General features: G+C 47.2%; 2 protein-coding genes across 2 annotated transcripts in view; one reads left to right on the top strand and one right to left on the bottom strand.

Moving 5' to 3' along the window:
• LOC119453350 (probable aconitate hydratase, mitochondrial) overlaps positions 1–19,764 on the bottom strand; it is a 327,347-nt gene that overhangs the window by 80,543 nt on the left and 227,040 nt on the right. The window lies entirely within an intron of this gene.
• Positions 1–19,764, top strand: part of LOC119453347 (mpv17-like protein) — a 32,762-nt gene that overhangs the window by 5,854 nt on the left and 7,144 nt on the right. Inside the window, 2 exon segments of the mRNA XM_037715389.2 lie at positions 15,549–15,619; positions 17,398–17,526. Coding sequence (XP_037571317.1) covers positions 15,549–15,619; positions 17,398–17,526 — 200 coding nt within the window.

The raw sequence follows: 19,764 nt of genomic DNA, 5'->3' as shown, positions 1-19,764 counted from the left end.
TTTGGTGCATGAGCCATGATTGGTTAAGCCAAGTGACAACACGCCCGTGGCTCCTGTGAGACGTCGTGCAGGGCGTGACGTTGCACAAAAATGGAGGCGTTCCAGAAAGCGATCGCCTCAGAATACCAGGGCCGTATATTATGTAACGCTTATTTTTCTCCGATGGTATTAATCTCTTCTCAACCGCCATAGCGAATGGCCGATACTGCGTGGTGATAACGAAGGCCTAGCGTCACGTCAGCCAATCACGAAGGACAAGAAGATTGGAAAATGACTCTGCACGGAACCGACGCTAACACGTCCACCCCTTCACTCAAAGCACAGAGCATCGCCTTAGATATAGGCTACTACTGCACTCAACTCGTTATACAAAGCGCCGTCTCGTGACGCTGTAGTATCAGATCTCGGAGGCTTCGGTATCAGTGTTTCCTGCAAAAAAAGTTTCTAGAGGGAAATAGGGGGCGGTACTGTCCATTCGTGAGCTGCAAACATGGCGGTTTAGCCAGCATGTGAATGAGGATGAGGTGCTATTGCGGACATCGTCAAATTCCGCCATATTGTCATATATGTTGTAATGGTGGAATTTTGAACCAATCAGAGAAGCCACGTAGCAGCCCTCGGAGCCAATCAGAGCTGACAAGAGGACGAATTCGACAATATGGCGGAATATTGCCACCGTCCAAAATGGCGCCCACGGACTTGCCCGAACTTCGCACTTCTGGCTTCCAACGACTTTGTGTCATTGGAGATAGTTCGCAATCAACAAAATAATGCTCGTTGTAAATGTGACAATTCTAAGCGATTATCCATATGCGCCGAGTCTTACATGTATTGTCTTCGGCGTTTAGAAAGATGCGAGTGCTTGGGAATTTCTGCCGGTAAAGGCCGATTAAGCGTATAAGAAATAAAGCCACAAGCCCGTCCGAAGCCACAAGCACAAAGGTGTCCCACATCCGTATGTGCTAATCCATCATTCCCATGATGCAGCGGGATGACCGCAGCGCCCGAGTATCCTCTGTAATTTTAGTAGAAAGCTTATATCAATTAACCCTAAACAGCTGCCGCCTATCATCGTCAGGATATTGATGCAACATGAAAAGCGTCGGAAGTTGTCGAACAAGTCGCGGAGGCACGTGCTTGCAGCTCTGTACGTCAGAATCACGTTTTCGTACGCAAAAACGCGATTTTGGTGCAATCGCGCGAAAGCAAGCGAACGTGGTTCGCTTTCCGAACCGTGATAATATCGCGCGCGTAATCGCTGCTTGAAAAAAAAAATGGGCGACTGTATAGATCTATAGGGAGTGTATAATGTAACGATTCCTTTCGCGCTCGATCGGTAATTCTATTCTATTCCTGCCATCCGCCACTCGCGAAGTGCCGACCTTTTGTTGATAAAGTCCATGGGTGGCTGGCATTGACGTCATACAAGCCGCCATGTTGGAGGACCAGCGCGGTGAGGAGCTGTGTGTGTTCGCGTCTCTTGCGTTGGTTCTGCCGTTGTTCTGCAACACAGATGCCAGCAGCGTTCCGACATCGTCTCTATGACATGGATGCAATTTACCCCCGGCACTGAGCATGACGTCACGTGACGCTATCTATAGGCGGGGCGCTTCTCGAGTGATCCACTGACGAAGCGCGAAGAGAAAAGGAATTGAAGTAGAATCGGTTATATATATATATATATATATATATATATATATATATATATATATATATATATGGTTGGTTATATGCTGCTGCTTTATTTCTTCGTCAAAAGTATAGACAGCTGGTCAAGTTGGTATATATGACGATTGCATTTCGAAAACTGCGCAGTTAGCGGAATACCGCAGGCTATAGGGGCCGAATTCACGAAATTTTTAGTTCGTAAGTGCAATTTTCTTTTGGCTGGCTGGCATCGCTAATAAAATGCATGATAGACGCAGTTCCCAAAAATGCTTACTACAGCCAAGCTGCTAAGGGCTAGTTCCCCCAGGGTCGTGTCAGCGTGTAGGAAAAAAAAATATCATCATCAGAATTTCGGCTCCATGTGCGTGTTGCTCGGCTCCATGTGCCTAATGGTTTCCCGCCAGTGGTGCCTTAGCACAGGTGTCAAAACGGATGACTAACATGGCATCAATAACATCACATGTTCGTCAGTTACGTCATGATTAACGATAATAAAATCACCTGTGGCGCAAACCCGCATTAGATATGCGGGTTTGAGCCAGGGATATGCGGGTATATATGAGCCAGGAACAAGAAAGAAAAAGAAGGAAGGAAGGAAGGAAGGAAGGAAGGAAGGAAGGAAGGAAGGAAGGAAGGAAGGAAGGAAGGAAGGAAGGAAGGAAGGAAATGAAGCAAGCAAGAAAGAAAAAAAAATAAAGAAGTACGAAAGAAATCACGTGTGGCTCATACCCGCGTTGGACATGTGGGTACATAATTACTTATGTATGCTTGAAACCTGTATTGATAATACACATATGTCTCTGAATGTTAGAAAAAGTGCACTTCTTGTCTTTCCTTTAGATGTTCCCATTAATATTTCATTGTTGTATCGCCAAGAGTTCATTCCCCAAGTGAATTGCCTTTAAATACATGGGAATCACGTATGATGGGTCACTAAACTGGAGAGGCCACATTGAAAGAGTTGCGTCTAAGGCAACTCGTGCCGTGGGATGGCTACGTAAGACCAGTCATCAACGATATGGGCTGCGAAGGCATACATTAATTATGATATATAAAATGTATGTCCGACCGATCATGGAATTTGGGAGTGTCTTGTTTTCTGGTAGCCCAGCTTATAAAATTCAACCTCTGATAATATTGGAAAGGGAAGCTCTGCCTTGGACTCCCTAAGTTTGTTGCCAACACCGTGGTGTATATGGAAGCGCGAATACCAAGCTTAAAAAGCAGATTGAGGATTCTTACAGTCCAAACGTATCTAAAAATTTACGAATCTCCTGAAAGAAGACCAATGTATATTTTTATTAACGAAGCAAGTTCATTCTTTAATAGTCATTGGTCGCGATTACACACCTCCCAGATCGTTTTCGTACAGGTACTGCTATCACCATTGAATGTGCAAATTCAACGCATTCACCCAACAAGTCAATCAAAAATAAGCCTCCGGATAGAATTTGACGATATTTTCCCCTCAAATGCTAAACTAATGCCATACCAATATTTAAATGATCAATTACAAGATTACCTCTCTCACCTAGAAACAAACAATATCATAGCCACTGATGCTTCACAGTCCGAAGAGAAGGCTGGCGTAGGCATTTTCTATCATTCTCTTAATTGGACCTTTTCTATTCGCCTTCCAGATTACACGCCTATTTTCATAGCAGAATTATTGGCCATTGTCCTAGCGCTACGTAAACTTCCTGCAAAACAATCAACAGCTGTCGTATACAGTTACAGATCCTCTATCGGTATGTGTGTCGCTTTCCACGGAAACGAATGCAGCTCTTCTTAGCTTGTTTCACAATTTAGTCCCTAAAAGTTTACAAAAAATGAACTTGCTGTGGGTTCCTGGCCACCGCGGTTTATATCTAAACGAAATGGCAGATTTATTAGCACGAACGTCTCTAAGTGGACCTTTGATCCTTGTTTTACCGGGTACTTCTTACGTCACTGCATCGAGATACAGAAAATTTTGCTTGCAAAATGATTTAAGCAACTTACCTCTGAAACCATCTCCAGACATTTCAGCATCTCGGTTTTTGCTGGAATAAACAGTGGTGCTCTTCTCGGCAGTTGGCAGTTACTTACACCAGACTACGCTGTCGCATCCCGCAATTGGAATTTTTATTTACATAGAGCTGGTCTCACGATGTCCCCTCTATGTCACAACTGCAAGGAAATTGAATCAATAGAACATTACTTTCTATCATGCAGACGATATTCACACCAGAGAAAGTTATTACTGGCAGCTCCACTTCACAAAATTGGATTAGGTTTAAACATACCAGTATTGTTATCATTTGGGGCCTCAGCACTCTATAGGCTATAGTCACAGAGACGTGTGTTGCGCAGTATGTAATTTTTTAACTGAAACAAAACGATAACCCTGCTAATTATTGTATTCGTATTCTACACATCAGATGCATTCATATCACCTAAATTGATTTCTCCAAATTGTTTCATTAATCTTCACTTTCACCTTTTCCGTTAGCCTGACTGCTCGCTCGCATGCTAATCTAGTTAGTGCGACATCTGCATTGTTTTTTTTTTTTTTTGGTCTTTTACTTGGCGTGTCTTGTTTTCTTGTTTTCAAATATGATTTTTCTTAAGCATTCCCACTGCCGCCCGATTCGTGGCCTATCCCCCTTAGTGGGTGCGAGCCACGACAGAGGTACATCATCATCATCATCATCATCATCATCATCATCATCATCATCATCATCATCATCATCATCATGTGGGTATGAGCCGCCGAGAGAAGGCGCGGGAGAGATCTCACAAGATACTGACGATGCCGTGCAGTGTGCCGTGGCTATGAACGCTGTGGCTCACACGCTGGTCTATACGGCGATGGGGCAGACTTGGCGCAGCGAACGCACTACTTGGCCATCGCGCAGGGCGAAAACAAGACGCCGGTGTCCTTGCTCTTTGACGAACGTGCCGAAGACGTTCAATATAGTGAATAATGATAATATATCAATTCGCTGTAGCAACAATATTCACTGCAGCAGACCAACCATAGTCACAGCTTCGCTGGCTTCCATCTTCACAGTACTGGACGGGCTCTGAATTTTTTTTTTATTTTTTTCGTTTTTGATATTCCGGGCAGATGAAAGAAAGGTTCGCTGAAAAAAAGGAAAAAAAAAAATCACGTCGCGCGCAGTGCAGTTCTGCATTTGTAACCGGCTGTGCGTTTATGGTGAGGCGGACATAATTACTTTAGCGAGATATTACAAGCGATGATTTAATTATGCCGAATTCAAAGCTGATTCTTAAAGTATACACGTGTGTGCAGCATTAAAGCCACCATCGTATTCCTGAAACACCGTTCCGGTGTTTTAGAATTCTTGTAACGCGATTCTGCATCAGAACCGGTTTTTGCTATTAATTGCTGTCTAATTGTGAATGGTAAAAAAAAAAGCAAAGACTGTCCCCACTTCATTTCCTCAGCCAGGCATCAACTGAACAAGTTTCTCTTAATTATTCAAACTGCAAAACTTTGAACAGCGCTACACTGGACGCATAAAAGAAGCACAAGACTGAGTGCTGTGTTTTGTGCAGTGCTGTTAAAAATGCTGCTGTTTGACAATATGTAAAAGAACTACCTCAAGTGAACACGCTGTTTACTTTTATTATGGGAAGCCGCAGAAATAATCCGAAAAAAAAGTTATTTTATTTGAGAGAGAAATTTGAAACTCTATCGACTGCTGGAAGCGAAATCTTGATTTAGAATCTCAGATGTTTTGTAAACGGCACCAATTCCTAAAAAAAGAAAGGAAAAATAAATTGATACATCGAGTTTACAACAGATTAAGTCTGCGCGCGCGCGCGCGCGCGCACGCACACACAAATAGAAAACGCAGGTTGCAATAACGCAAACTCGTTCTCGAATGTATAGAGCCAAAACAAACTTGAACCAACATGCCAAAGCATCCACAGTTCTCATCCAATGGTTTACAGTTCGCGTGAAATGATAAAATGTCGCAATTTCATCCGAAAGGCGAAGCATGAATTGCGACAGCAAATATAGTATAGAGAGCAATACGGAATAAGGATAGTAGTTTTATCAGCAGTATAAACTTGGGCATGCAGCAGCACCAGCAACGCGCAGAACAGTTGTCGACGCCGTCGGCGTTTTGCCCGCGTTCGCACCGAACGCGCGCGGCGTTGGTGACTGTTGCGGTGCCTCTGGGGGCGGCTCGGAGGTTTTCGACGAGATCAGAACGGGAAACTCGTCGAGCAGCGTCGGAAGTCTTCACCACCTTCTCGCCCCGCAACGCTTTTATATAAATACGCATTTGGTGCCTCAGCTAAACGTCGCCTGCCCTCCCTCCCTCTCTTCCCTTCCCCCCACATCCTTTCGCGCGACGGAAGAAGTCGCGTTCGCTACCCGCCCTGCGTTCGCTCCCCGTGAAAGCGCGCGTCCCTCGCGCGCTTTCAGTCGCACATACAGCATACGGCGCGCGGCGACGATTTCATCGCCGTTGGACGTCATACGGAACCTGATCACGGCGACGGCAGAAATCCGCTTGGAGTGTCCATATAATTGCTATCGCAATAATATTTGCATTGTTTACGCGATGTCTCGCAAAAGCCCTGTATACTCACAATTTACTGTAACGGCGCATAATCTGTCAACTTCGTCGACTTTTGTTGTCATAATTCGAGGTGCATCTCTATCGAGGAGTTTAAAGGGGTTGTAAAGTGGCGCTCCGTATTTGAAAGAAAACCCCGTTTACCGCATTTTCTTTTTTTCTTTTTCAAATTGGGTACATTCTCGCTTCACTCTGCGACACCACCGACATCTGAAAGAGAGAGTAACCGTCTTGCCGCCGACTGCTGCTGATACTTCCTGTTGGGCAACTTCCGAGCAATCGTCGGCGAGCAACCGCCTCATGTTTTGTTCCGCCATGCAGTGTGCAGTTCCGCCTATAGCGAAACAAGGAACCGACGGCCGAGTGAAGGCAGCCTCCACCGATCCCGTGACTCATGCATAGATAGCGTGAGGTTATCTGGTGCTTCTCCGTGCCAATTCGGGCAAGATTTCTTGCTTACTAACGCAGCCTAAATATAAAGCACGATATAGCTGAAGCTGAGTGGCCCCGAAATCCCGGTGGCTCCAAGAATTAAAAAGAAAATAATAGAAAAAAAGGAGCGGTAGGCGACCCTAATCTTTAACTTAGGTGTCCCTTAGTGGCACTTTCATCTCGGCGTTGGTGTTCTATGCTTTCAAAGGGTGTGCGGTAATCAGTGATTTCTAATGAATTCTCATTATTCCAGACACTTCAGTAACTCAACTTGTAACTAAACTTATACTCTGATATCATATATATATATATATATATATATATATATATATATATATATAATGAAACCCATGAATTTTGTAGTGTACTATTTATTTCTGATTTATTTTGAATTTCGGGGAGCCGCGCCGTCGGGAAGCGTCCTTGTCTGGCACCCCGGAGGCCCGGGTTCGATGCCCACCCAGACCGAAATGTACTAAAATTTTCTTTACGAATTCATTAATTTATTTTGTTTACAGGAACAGCTCCCAGAGAAATTTGACGTTAATCCGAGCATTTTTGACGAGTTTTTGCGTCTTGCGCCGTCGGCAATTTTTTAGTACCATCTTTCAGTCGCGCCGACGCTCACTGATTTTGGCGTATTGGATTTATATAATGCTTTCGCGTTAATAACGGAGGGTTTCACGCGAACGGAGAACGCAGTATGTGGGTGGACGTTATTCGTGCTAGTCGCGAGTGTTTAGTTTTTTTTTTCAGCTTGTAAGAATAACTGGTGAATTAGGATTAATTAGCTACCGTTTAATTAACTTACCTAATGAGATACAGCCAGGGGCGATCCAGGTTTTTTCTGAGGGAGGGGTCAGCTTTTGTCAATGATGATGATGATGATAGTAGCCTCTCTCATATACCGAAATTAACCGTTTCTGCTGACGATAAACCCGCGTTTTATACGGCTAGAGCAACACCTGTAGCCCGCCGTGGTGGCTCAGTCAACTCAGGCGTTGCGCTGCTGAGCACGAGATCGCGGGATCGAATCCCGGCCGCGGCGGCCGCATTTCGATGCAGGCGAAATGCAATAACGCTCGTGTGCTTATGTTGTAGTGCACGTTAAAGAACCCCAGGTGGTCAAATTAATCCGGAGCCTTCCACTACGGCGTGCCTCATAATCAGAACTGCTTTTGGAACGTAAAACCCCAGAAAGATGAAGCCCTATAGCGAAGCCAGGTATAGAGCACTGCACAGGCCGATTTTTGCGGCCCGGGCCCGGCCCGGGCCCGTTTTTACATTGGGCGGCCCGCCCGAGCCCGATCAAAACTTCTATGGCGAGACCCGGGCCCGGCCCGGGCCCGGAAATATTCTACGTTACCCGCCCGGCCCGGCCCGCCACCCCTTAATCTTAAGCCCGAGCCCGGCCCGAGCCCGACTCGAAACCGGCCCGAACCCGGCCCGAGACCGAAAAATACATGTTTTTCAGAGTTGAGAAGCCCGAGAATAACTCGCAGAAAGCCCGAGCCCGGCCCGGGCCCGCGTCAAAAAACTCGAGCCCGGCCCGGGCCCGGGTCGAAAAGCACACGCCGTGCCCGAGCCCGGTCCGAGCCCGTGAAAAAACTGCTCTACCCGGCCCGGCCCAGCCCACGGGCCGGGCCGGGCCCGGGCTTTCGGGTAAGCCCGAGCCCGTGCAGTGCTCTAGCCAGGTATCGGTTTCTCCGAGCTTATAGGAAAATGACATTACCCAATACAGCAATGTTTTGGCGGCTGTGCCTTATAATACAGGGTGTTCAAAACTAAGCTTGATGCTTTTCTTAAAATTAGGCACTGGGAGGCACGCGAAGACCACCTGTGCAAATAAGTTGTGTGGCCAGGGGGGCACAAAGTGAGATGATACTTATCGCTGTGAGCAGCCCAATTACCTAAAATTGAACAATTATTTTTGTCTACTGCAGTTAGTGGGTATGTTTGTATTGAAAACTTAGAGGCAGTCGTGTGTCTACACAGTATCAATCGGAAGAATTATTCTAGCGTGTTCGTGCTCCGAGATATCCGACTCCAAATTTCAATTGTCGTACTTCGCAGAGTTATCGAGTCGACGCAAGAGCAGTTTATGCTTTGCATTGCTGTGGAAGGGGGGCATTTTGAACATTTTTAGGGCATTGACATCTTGATCGGTGAAGTGTTGTCATGAGATTTGTGCATGACAACACCAAACTTAAAGCGGCAGTATGAAATATTCGTTAGCATCGCTAAAAAGGTTTCTGCTGTTGATGGTACAGTTGTTGCTTTTGATTTCATTAAAACTTATAATACTTGTAAATCAGCAGTCACTTTATTTGCGTAGCCCAGGCAAGGACCATGCCCGGTCGCGTATTTCTATTTCAGCCCCCGTACAGCGCTCGACCGCTGGCGCCGCGCTGCGCCGCTCGCGCGTACCATGTTTCTAGCCGCCGCCGTTGGAACGGAGGAGGCGTTGAAACGGAGAACACGCTGGGTTGGGGCTGACTAGCCTGCTGTTAGGGGATCGGTGGTATTCCTAAATAAACGCATCACTGTTTTGATGATCCAAATATAATCTCACTATCAGGGAGGGAGCAGTCTACCTGACTGGAGCAGTATTTTTTTATTTGGGGTGTTGCTACGCTGCGCTCCGCAACACCCCAACGACCGCCGCTTCGCGTCGGCGCACGGCACCACGGCTTCCGCCGTGGCGCCGGGGTTCAAACGCCCGCGCTGGCAAACAGACAGGAAAACAAAAGGAAAAGCGTGATAGAAAAAAAGATGAAAAAAAAAAAAAAAACGAGCCACGGCGGGAATCGAACCCGCGTACGGATGATCCCGAAGCGAGCGCCGTAACCACTCAGCCATACGGTCACACTTCCTAGGTCAGCAAGCATGCGAACCATATGATTGCGTTCGAGCGCCCTCGGCGAAAGCAACCACCTAAAAACGCGGTACGCGCGAGCGGCGCAGCGTGGCGCCAGCGGTCGAGCGCTGTACGGGGGCGCAAATAGAAATACGCTGCCCGGTCGTCTAGTCACCATTACGCACGCGCACTGCCCTCCGGCTTCTCCGCGCGCGCCATTATCTCGGCATGGCAGCTGCCGCCATGTTTACAGGCTGCGCGGTCGCGTGTTACGACAGCGGTTACGGGTTCTTCGATTTTTTTTTATTTCGCCAGCCATGAGGGGAAGGGGGACAGTTATTATCTTTGCCAATGCCTCCGCCGCGTTGTCAGACTAAACGCCGCACGCAACAGCCGCGGCACATCAGGGAGGAGCTTTGCGCCGATAGATCACTCTCTTGCACGCGTAATCATGCAAACGACAATTAAAATTTGTAGTTGGATATCTCGGAGCATAGACACGCTAGAAGGATTCTTCGAAGTGAAACTGTAGAAACACGACTGCCTCTAACTTTTGAATACAAACATACACACTTACTGCAGTCAATAAAAAGTTAATTATTCAATTTTAGTCAATTCGGCTGCTGACTAGCGATAATTATCATCTCACTTTGTGTCCCCCTGGCCACATAACTTATTTGCGGAGGTGGTTTTCACGTGCCTCCCAGTGCCTCATTTTAAGAAAATCATAAAGCTTAATTTTGAACACCCGGTATATCTAGCCTGTATTGTTTCTTAAAATAAAATTTGGGATGATCTGTCGCAGGTTCGTTATAAACGTGTAAGCACGGGTCCATCTTTGGAGTTCTGTTGGGATACCTTGATTTCCTTAAGAAGATTCTTTGTGTTAGGCTGAGGCACCTTCGTTTGCTTTGGAGTAACGCTCCGCTCCAACGCGGCAACCACTACGCTGGTTGTTTACGATATGCGAATCACCGCGTATGAAGACTCACGACGCCACCTACAAGAAGAACGGTGTGGCGTAGTAGCCGTGAACGCAATCCAGCGTCTTGATGTTTTGTTTCCCACGCGACGTCATCCTTTTACACAAGGCGCGCATCTGCTCCCGTTTCTCTAACCACGCAACGCCATCCTATGCCTGCGCAATTCCTTTCTCTATGCCCGCGCGCTGGCGTTGGCCGCTGACGTCACGCTCCCCCACTTGGCAGCCGCTGCTCGAGGCTTCGCCCCGCTCCGCGAGAACGGCCACTCAGATAAACGGATCCGGCGGCTTTGAGCCTCCTATGCTTAATGTACGACAACTGCGAAATTACAATGAAAAACTTCTAGCGTACGAACGGTACTGTGCTCGTACTGGATATTGTCAACGTGTAACTGTGATCACAATGAGTGCTACAATTAAAAAAAAGTCGCCTATGCGTAGTTCTTAGTTTAGCTGTTAGTTATTATTTATATATGAACACTTAAGCGAGAGATCTCTTTCATTAAGCAAGTTGGTCGCGGAACCGATGACAGCCAATGAGGCAACCGATGACACCCCAATGGGGAACTAAGTTGATCAGGCGCGAAGGCGCTCGCGCGGACATCGGCATGCTTGGCAAAAAGGACGTCCCCTCATTCATTCGACGCCACCGACGGGACGAGTAAGGCACGGCCGGCGCCAGGAGGTCCAAGGTGTGCATGAGCAAAAATAACTACGGCAACTTTGCGACACCACACCCCTACGGAATACAAGTAAGCTTGTGAGCGAGCTAGCTTTACTTCTACATGGCTGTTACCACTGGTACGCGCGAAAAATAATTTTGAAGAATGGTGGTGGCCATATTTTTTCGACAGGGCCATCCCCCTGTCAGCGAGGGGGCGATGCAGAAATCTGAGGGGGGGGGGGGGGGTCAGGACATCCGGACATCCCCCCTGGATCCGCGCCCGGATACAGCGTTAATGCAGTTGTGGAGAATGTGAAGGGATGGTCAAAAACATTGTTTAAAGCAGCGTGGGTCTCGTGTGGCCCCTTTTACCCTATGCAAAAGAAAACAAAAAACTGCGAAATTTAAAATATACCACTGGCAACGCCTTCGCACGCCAGCGATAACATCGGTCACAAAAGTAAACATTTGGCATAAAACATGTCTCTGCATTCTAAATGAACAATCCTTATATACAGTCTTTCAGCGAACACTTTGAAACAATTTTAACGGTTGCCTTTGGCAGATAGCACAATTTAGTTTATGAGCTGGTCCACTCGAAGAGGCGGACATTACTTGCACAAAAAAATGAAATACATAATCGACTAATTAACAGAAATTCACAAATTAAGTTTTGACCTTATAGCCCATATTGCAATTTACAAATTCTAACCGTGGAGTTCGCCAGGCGGATCCACTTTGAACGAATTCTCAGGATGACACCAGTTTCGAGACATCAATTCCCGAACTTAGCGGAGAAATGCATTGGCGTTCCAGTTACCTTTGTGCTTAAATGCATAAAACGACGTTTTGTTAAGAAAGTAACTGGAACGCCAATGCATTTCTCCGCTTAGTTCTGGAATCAATATATCGAAACTGGCGTCATCCTGAGAATTCGTTCCAAATGGATCCGCCTTGCGAACTCCACGGCTGGAATTTTTAAATTGCGATATGGGCTATAAGGTAATTAGTTAAAACTTAATGAGTGATGTTTTGTTGATTAGCCGATTATGCATTTTACTTTTTTGTCCATGTAATGTCCGCCTCTTCGAGTGTAGAACCAGTTCATGAACTTGAATTGTGCTATCTGCTACAGGCAACCTTCAAATTTTTTTGAAAGTATTCGCTGAAACACCCGGTATGTACTAACCATCACTTCCATGCTGGCTGACAAAATATCGCATCGGAGGTTCCTGTGCCCACAAATAGGTGGCGGTAAGCGTGTACGGAAGTTTGTGTATTCACAGAAATTCACCTGTTCAAGGTACGGGCTTTTTAGGACACGAAATAGAAGGACGAACGGAACGAGGCTGAAAATGACCCCGAGGCACCTAGCCAAAGAATGCTACGCGTTAAAACTTTATTCGTAATTCAGACGCGCAAAATGAAATTGACGAGTGTACTGGAAAGTTCGCATGCTATTCGAAACGCTGTTCGCAAGCTTGGACTGCAGTTCATGGCGGGGAAGAAAATCGGCTTTGTTGCGGTATACCCCCGGTCCACATACTTTTGCTCAAGTGGGTACTCTCTGGGGCTTGAAATTAAGGCTTTTTTTCCAATTTTACGTGACATGGGATTGATGTTCGGGCTTTGTCGGGTCAAATGCGGAATTTTGTACATTACCCTTCAGGCCGTCTGCCGAACTTCGCCGCAATGCGCCAGCGTAATTCAATGGGCAAACTTCTCAAAACGTGATGTTTCCAAAGATTGGCCGAATTTCAACAAAGTTCCGCTAGCAACGTGCATATAGGTGATCCATGGGAGTAAGTACAAGAGAGCAAGAGGGTGCCCTCTAGGGAGTGCTTCTTTGACAGATTGCTTAAGTCGCGCCACTGTGAGGGCCCGAATCCATGACGTAAACCGTATTCACGACATTGCCAAATGTTCTTCAGGATCCCACGCGACACTCGCCCTGCCTCTTTGAGAGGCGAAGTATATATATACTACAGCGAAGCTGTTTATGGCCAGGCTTCTGTGCATTTTTCGTGTCCGTGTGGTCCGGTCCTGGTGATAGTGCAGACAGGGTCCAAGCGCAGTGGTGCCTACCCCTGTGGGCTCCGGGTGGTGGGCTACGGGACCTGTAACGCGCGCTTGAACTACCCTTGTCACACCTGGGACCCAAAGAGGTCCCAGGAACATGGGCAGCAACAGAGGTTTTATTTCGTTGTTATTGAAAAAAAAAAGGAAAGAAGTGGGTCAGACAAAATTGCTTGCTCTCCCGTAATCGAGAGTAGATGTGAGTATGAAATGGCTACCATGTGGCGTCTTTTACTGCCTGTGGTGCCGCCACCGACTTCAATCGCTTTTCTTCTTCCGACAGTGGAGTGCTCTGACGCTTTTTTTTTTTTTTTCTTGTCGCGGAGCGCTCACGACTCACGGACCGCTGGAGTTCGGAAGAGCACAGGCAACCCCGTCTCAGTGCCAAAAGATGTATGGTGCCCTCTATCTGCCTTTTGAATTAACGTCGCTGTTGGAAATGGCAAATAAAGCTTCAGCGTACTAGAAGTTACAGCTTGAGTGATACATTGTGGAAAAACATTAGAAAGACATCGGAAGCAATATTTTTTTGTAGCTTGTTTGGAAGTAGCGTATGTAATGCGGTCCTGTAAAAAGGGTTGGGGGCCAGACACCGCATTTTCTTAACTTTTGACTGGTTGCCCAGATAATCTCGTTTTGTTCTCGCATCGATGCCCGGATATTCTCGTGTGAGTGCCCGGATAACGGCTCTGGCTTTTGGCTCAATGTCACTCGAAAGTCGCCGGCAACGGGAGCTAAAAGCATTGCATGCTTATAGCATGCAACGGAAAAAAGCGGTCAGAATGAACTCAACACGATCGGATGTTAGCTCAAAAGGCCGGCCCGCGTCGGTCATGTCTACGTTCGCACCGCCCTCTCTTTGTCGGCGTTCTAACCGCTTGCGTGCCTGGTTTCCTGCCGTTCTCCCGGGGCGGCGGCACCGTCGCGCGTTTATATAATACAAGGTGTCGTTCTCCATTTTGAATTTAACTTCTCTCGTCTTGTGTAGTGCGCACTCCCGGCGACGATTGCATTCTCGTCTCTGTTCCTGCCGCCGCTCTTCGTAGGCGCGTTGCTCCTCGGGAGTCCGGACTATTCGCGGCCTCCCCATTCTGCGTCACCTCTTTCGCCGGTCATCCACCTTCACAGAGTGGAATGGCTCATGCTTTTATATAAACAGGGTGCTTCACTTTAGCCAAACATTAAAAATATGCAAATGCTGCGTAGCTGGATAGAACCAAGGTAATGTTGTTTGCCGTCGCTCGGAGATACTCAGATTATTTTTTGCATTCCGCCTAATTAGGTAATTAGTCTTAATAAATAATCAACTTCTGAAATAATATAATTAGATGAAAAGTGTCAATGAGAAAATTGTAGAGCAGCATGAAATACTCCAGATACAGCTTTACGTTGCTGAATCCGTGCTACATAAAAGTGTCTTTCGGAGCGTGAAAGAAGCCCGCGATTACACGCAAAATTGCCGCGCGACCGGCCGTTCGTGGCAGTTTGCGTCTATTCGCGGACATCTTTCAGATTCGGAAAAACACTTTTATGTAGCACGTATTCAGCAACAGAAAGCTGTGTCGGGAGTTTCTCTTCTTCTTCTTCTTTCTGGGGTTTTACGTGCCAAAACCAGTTCTGATTATGAGGCACGCCGTAGTGGAGGGCTCCGGAATGATTTTGACCACCTGGGGTTCTTTAACGTGCACTACAACGCAAGCACACGGGCGTTTTTGCATTTCGCCTCCAACGAAATGCGGCCGCCGCGGCCGGGATTCGATCCCGCGATCTCGTGCTCAGCAGCGCAACGCCTTAGCTGACTGAGCCACCCCGGCGGGTGGGAGTTTCTCATGTCGCTCTACAATTTTCTGTAAATTCATTCCAAGTGGATACGCCTGACAAGCTCACTGGCTACAATACGTGAATTGCAACATGTGTCGTAAATTAATTAACTCAGAAGTTAATTAGCGAATTTTTGATTATTAGTTGAATATGTGTTTCTATTTCTCGTGCTACTAATGTCCGCCTCATCGAATAACCCAGCTCAATGATAAGAATTGTGCTACCTGCCACAGGCGATTTCTAAACACCCGGTGTACATATACATACGCGCTCCTCTAAGCTCTCGCATCCCCTCTCTACCTCTGCCACGTGACCTCCTTCCCACACTGTCCACACATACACTTGTTTCCCACTTTGACACCTCTAATGCCAACGCATAAGCAAAAAAAAAAAGTTCATTACAAGGTCTGCTTCCTGATCGCTAATCCTCCTCACTTTTTTGTCTGTGTGCAGCCATGAGCGCCATGGAGGGCAAGGAAGACATCTTCGCAGAACTTAAGGCCAAGTTCGTACCAACGTACAAGGTATGTCATCTGCCTCATAGCACCTGCAGCCGCTACGGGCACGCACAGTTCAGTTCACCCTTGCGCTGGTTATTAACAAATCTTGCTCTGACTTAAAGGCCGACTGCAACGGAATTTCACTTCGACTAAACTGGCTGTAAGTAGTATATATTTCTGAAGGAAGTGGTGGCCTGGAGCAGAGGTAGAACACCGGGCTTCTAATCTGAATGTCGTATAAGCTCGAATCCTCGTCAAGTTCACTACATTCTTCACGCTTGGAGTGGCACCTGACACCGACAAAAAAAATCCGAGAGCCAGTGGGGCTGTACTATAGTCCATATGCAGCTAAGTTAGGAAGGCCCACTATGCTTCAACAAAGACGCTCCCTCACCAGAACGGGAATTGACATCCCTGGTGCAGTATTCGGCCACTGCCTCCCTCATGACTCTTGCAATTAAACTGTGGCTTTCAGTCCGCGGCCACGGAGCTGACCAAGGCGGCGGTCAGACCTGCGACGCGGGCAGATGGTGCTCTCGATTCGGACAGGCCGTCACTGGAAACTGAACTGGGCAACGTGTAACACGCGAACCCTCTCTAGTGAAGCTAGCTTAGCAGGGCTGTTTGAGGAATCATCAGACATTGCTTGGGATATTATTCGCCTCAGGTTGGAACTTGCGAAGCCTGCACAGTGCTGACTAACGGTCACGTCCTCTGCTACAGTGGTCTTCTAAATAAGAGAGAACACCGGGTAGGATTTCTAATTCATAAAATATCACGGCACAACCCATCTATCAATGCCTGTCGACGGTAATGCGATTAGCATTCAATTCAAGCAGTGTGGCAACACACTATCTTGCTTAAGTCACGCTAATTTATACTTGGTAGTGATCTTTCCGAGACTTCCGTTGTTTCGGCTACATCCAACATACGCTGTCGCCGGTATCGCCCTACTTTGCTATAGCACTCGTTTGTCAAGGTCACCCGTAAGCATGACGGCATGCTAACGACTGTACGATGACGCAGTGACGGTGATGAGATAATAATGAGGGAATATTAAGTTCATGAAATGACAAAGGCGGTAAGACGACGGTGGTATGACGACGATGAGAAGACAATTCTGAAATGAAGATGGCATAATGACGAAAGCGTGTTGACGACCGCACGAAGGTATAATGGGATGACGACAACGAGCCTATGACAACGCCGGTGGGACGACGACTTTATGACGACAACCGCATGACGAATGCGTCTCGCCATTGTCTTCATACACTCGTCATTATTCCAGTGTCGTCATACTATTGTCACGCCATCGTCGTCATTGAGCCGTCGTCAGACAGTCCCTATATTATACATCCCTTGTCATACCGTCGTGCCGTTGTGATCGTGCAATCGTCGTCGCTCCAGCTTCGGCATGCCGACGTCGTCACGCTATATATATCGTTATCGCACAAGCTTCGTGATACAGTCATTGTCACGCCCGTGACGACATTCACTCGTGGTAAGCCTATTGTGTTCGTACGATTGCCGTGCTATCATCGTTGTCATACAACTAGTCGTCGTTATGCATTTTTTGTCATACCGTCCTCATGATGTACGTCGTCCCGGTCGTTCCATTCGTCATCGTTCTTGTCACTATACTGCTCGAATGCTAATCGTGCTGCCATCGACAGACATCTGGAGATCTGCCGTAATCTTTTTCCTGTAGGCGAGTGCGAGAAAGTCTGTGAGAAGGGCGTTTCATGTGAACAACACGTATATCGACCATACATGTTATCCGAATGCCCTGCTCTCTTTTGCAGCTCAGCTGCTGCTTCTGGATCCCAGCGCAGTGCTTCAACTTCTTCCTGGTGCCGCCCCACCTGCGCGTCGTGACGGTCGGCATCTGCTCGTTCGCGTGGGTCAACATCCTCTGCATCATGAAGCGCATGGTAAGCCTCTACGCACTGCACGCGCGCGCTTTTTCTTTTTTTTTTTTTTGAGTACAGTACTACATATACGAACCGTTTTATTACGCCGCCGCGCTTTATCGCAACTCTGGGAGATGTGTTCGCGCAAAAGCTGTGGAAGGAGCTGTTGGAGCTACACCCCTTAATTACAGGTCCTCAAAAAGGGAAGCACTGATACTATATGACTCTCTTTTGGCGGCTTCCGACTCCTATTCTACCCCAAAAGTAGTCACGAAGACGGGCCGCCACCTTACGCGTTCAGAAACCGGCTGCCATGCTATTAGAAGGTAGTGAGCTGGACGCCCCCAGGGACCTTAGTTTTGTTGTGAAGCTTTGCTTAGTGTTTATCGAAGGCTGTAGAAGCCCAACAGGAGCTAGTTCTTTAGTCTGTCAGTAATGATTTTAGTACTCAACGGTGGGCGTAAGAGGGATGCCACAGCGTGGAGCCTCAGCATGGAGCCTCAGCCTGCAAACAGTTAAGGGCATTTCTCTTCGCCAGGGCAACAAGTGCTTAGGAGCGGTGGTTGCCTTGACGACAAGTCCCCGTAGCTGCTGCCCTGACGAAGACATGGCCCTTTCAGCTGTTGTTGGTCAGGTGACAGAAAGATTTGTCTTCATCAGTACAACTGCTTGAAAGCAGTTATTGCCCTGACAGAAGACAAGACCATTGTCATTTGTTGCAGAGGTACCGTCGTCTGGTTGCAGTCCGAGGCTCCAGGCTGTGCCTTCCATTTTACGCCCACTGTCGATCACTTCGAGCCTTTTTTTTTTTCGAAGCCTATATATGTTTCTGCGAAACTCTCTGTTGCTTGAGTTCCCGAGGAGGGTTATTGTATATAGGGTAGGGTGCTTACAGCTAGGCAGCGATGCACCCGGCAAAGACGCAGCTGCAAAATATAGCGCGTGCCAACGAGTCTTTCTGTGAATGCTTGTTGACCTGGTCGTGGAAGCCATTCGCGCTGATTGGGTCGGTGCTCGTCAGATCGCCGAAGCTGAAGGAGCATTGTGCTTCGTCAGCACACTTCGGAGGGAGACCACCTGGAATCGGCAAGTGCTGATTAAAGCCACGACGAAGGAGCTCTAGTGTACGCCTTGAGCGAAACAGTTAACGGTGCGTGTGGACAGGCAAGTGGCTACTACTACAGTCGAACCCGGATATAACGAACCCACATATAACGAATTACTGCGTATAACGAAAAACAGTTAAATCACATTGAAAAACTTTCTGTAAAACTTTTTATTTTATCTATCGAATTACTTACATATCGAACTTTTTTGTGATCTCCTTCAGATTCGATATATCCGGGTTCGACTGTTCAAAGACGCGCTCTGCGGAAGAAATGAAAGCAAAGGCCCTGAACTGTAGCGCACATTTCCTATCATTGGACTCCGTGACATACATTCTTCGCAACTCCGTTTATTTCAGCGCAAAATTAGGCGATTTCCCCAGGCTTCCGTAGTTTAATCTCCGCAAGCGTTTGGCGAAAGTTCGACCGCAAGGAACAGTACCGCTGCATCGATCGACAGTCTTCGAACAAGGGACGTCTCCGAGCCGGTGCCAAGGTTTCAACAAGTGGACTTGTCTTCGACAGTGGGACAACCGGACATTCGTTATCGTGACAGACGGATTCCCTCTTTGAAATGTTGTCTCCACCCGGTGCGGTAGCATAGTGACTATGGCGTTGTACTGCTAAGCCCTAGGACGCGGGTTTGATCCAGGCTACGGTGGCCCCATTTCCCCGATGGGGGACAAATGCAAAAACGCTCGTTTAATTATATTTAGGTACCCGTTAAAGAACCTCCGATGGTTGAAATTAATCAGGAGTTCCCCAGTACGGCGTGCCACATAACATCCATGGTTCTGGTACGTAAAGCCGCAGAATTTAATATTCTTTAAACATAGGCTTCAGTTTGTGATATCTCTTGTTCGCCCACTGATGTTCACTTCAGCTTTCCGTATTCCTACATGTGAACCTCGGTCTTGTTTGGATAAGTACCGCTGCAAGCGCAATCAATGTGGGGCTTCGATCGGTATAAACCGATATACCGATCGGTTTATCGGTATACTTTTTTCACGCAACACTTAAAGTTCATTGTATATACGACTGTATGCTCGCTGTCTCTAGAGGCCTTGGTTGTTCGCATCCAGAACTTCAGCCCTTGTATTCACGCTAATATGTATATGGTGTCCCAGCTAACGCTAGCCAAGCTGTTAAAAGA

This window comes from Dermacentor silvarum, chromosome 5 (genome assembly GCF_013339745.2).
Source record: "Dermacentor silvarum isolate Dsil-2018 chromosome 5, BIME_Dsil_1.4, whole genome shotgun sequence".
Taxonomy (NCBI): Eukaryota; Metazoa; Arthropoda; class Arachnida; order Ixodida; family Ixodidae; genus Dermacentor; species Dermacentor silvarum.
This window is presented reverse-complemented; position numbering and strand designations above follow the sequence as displayed.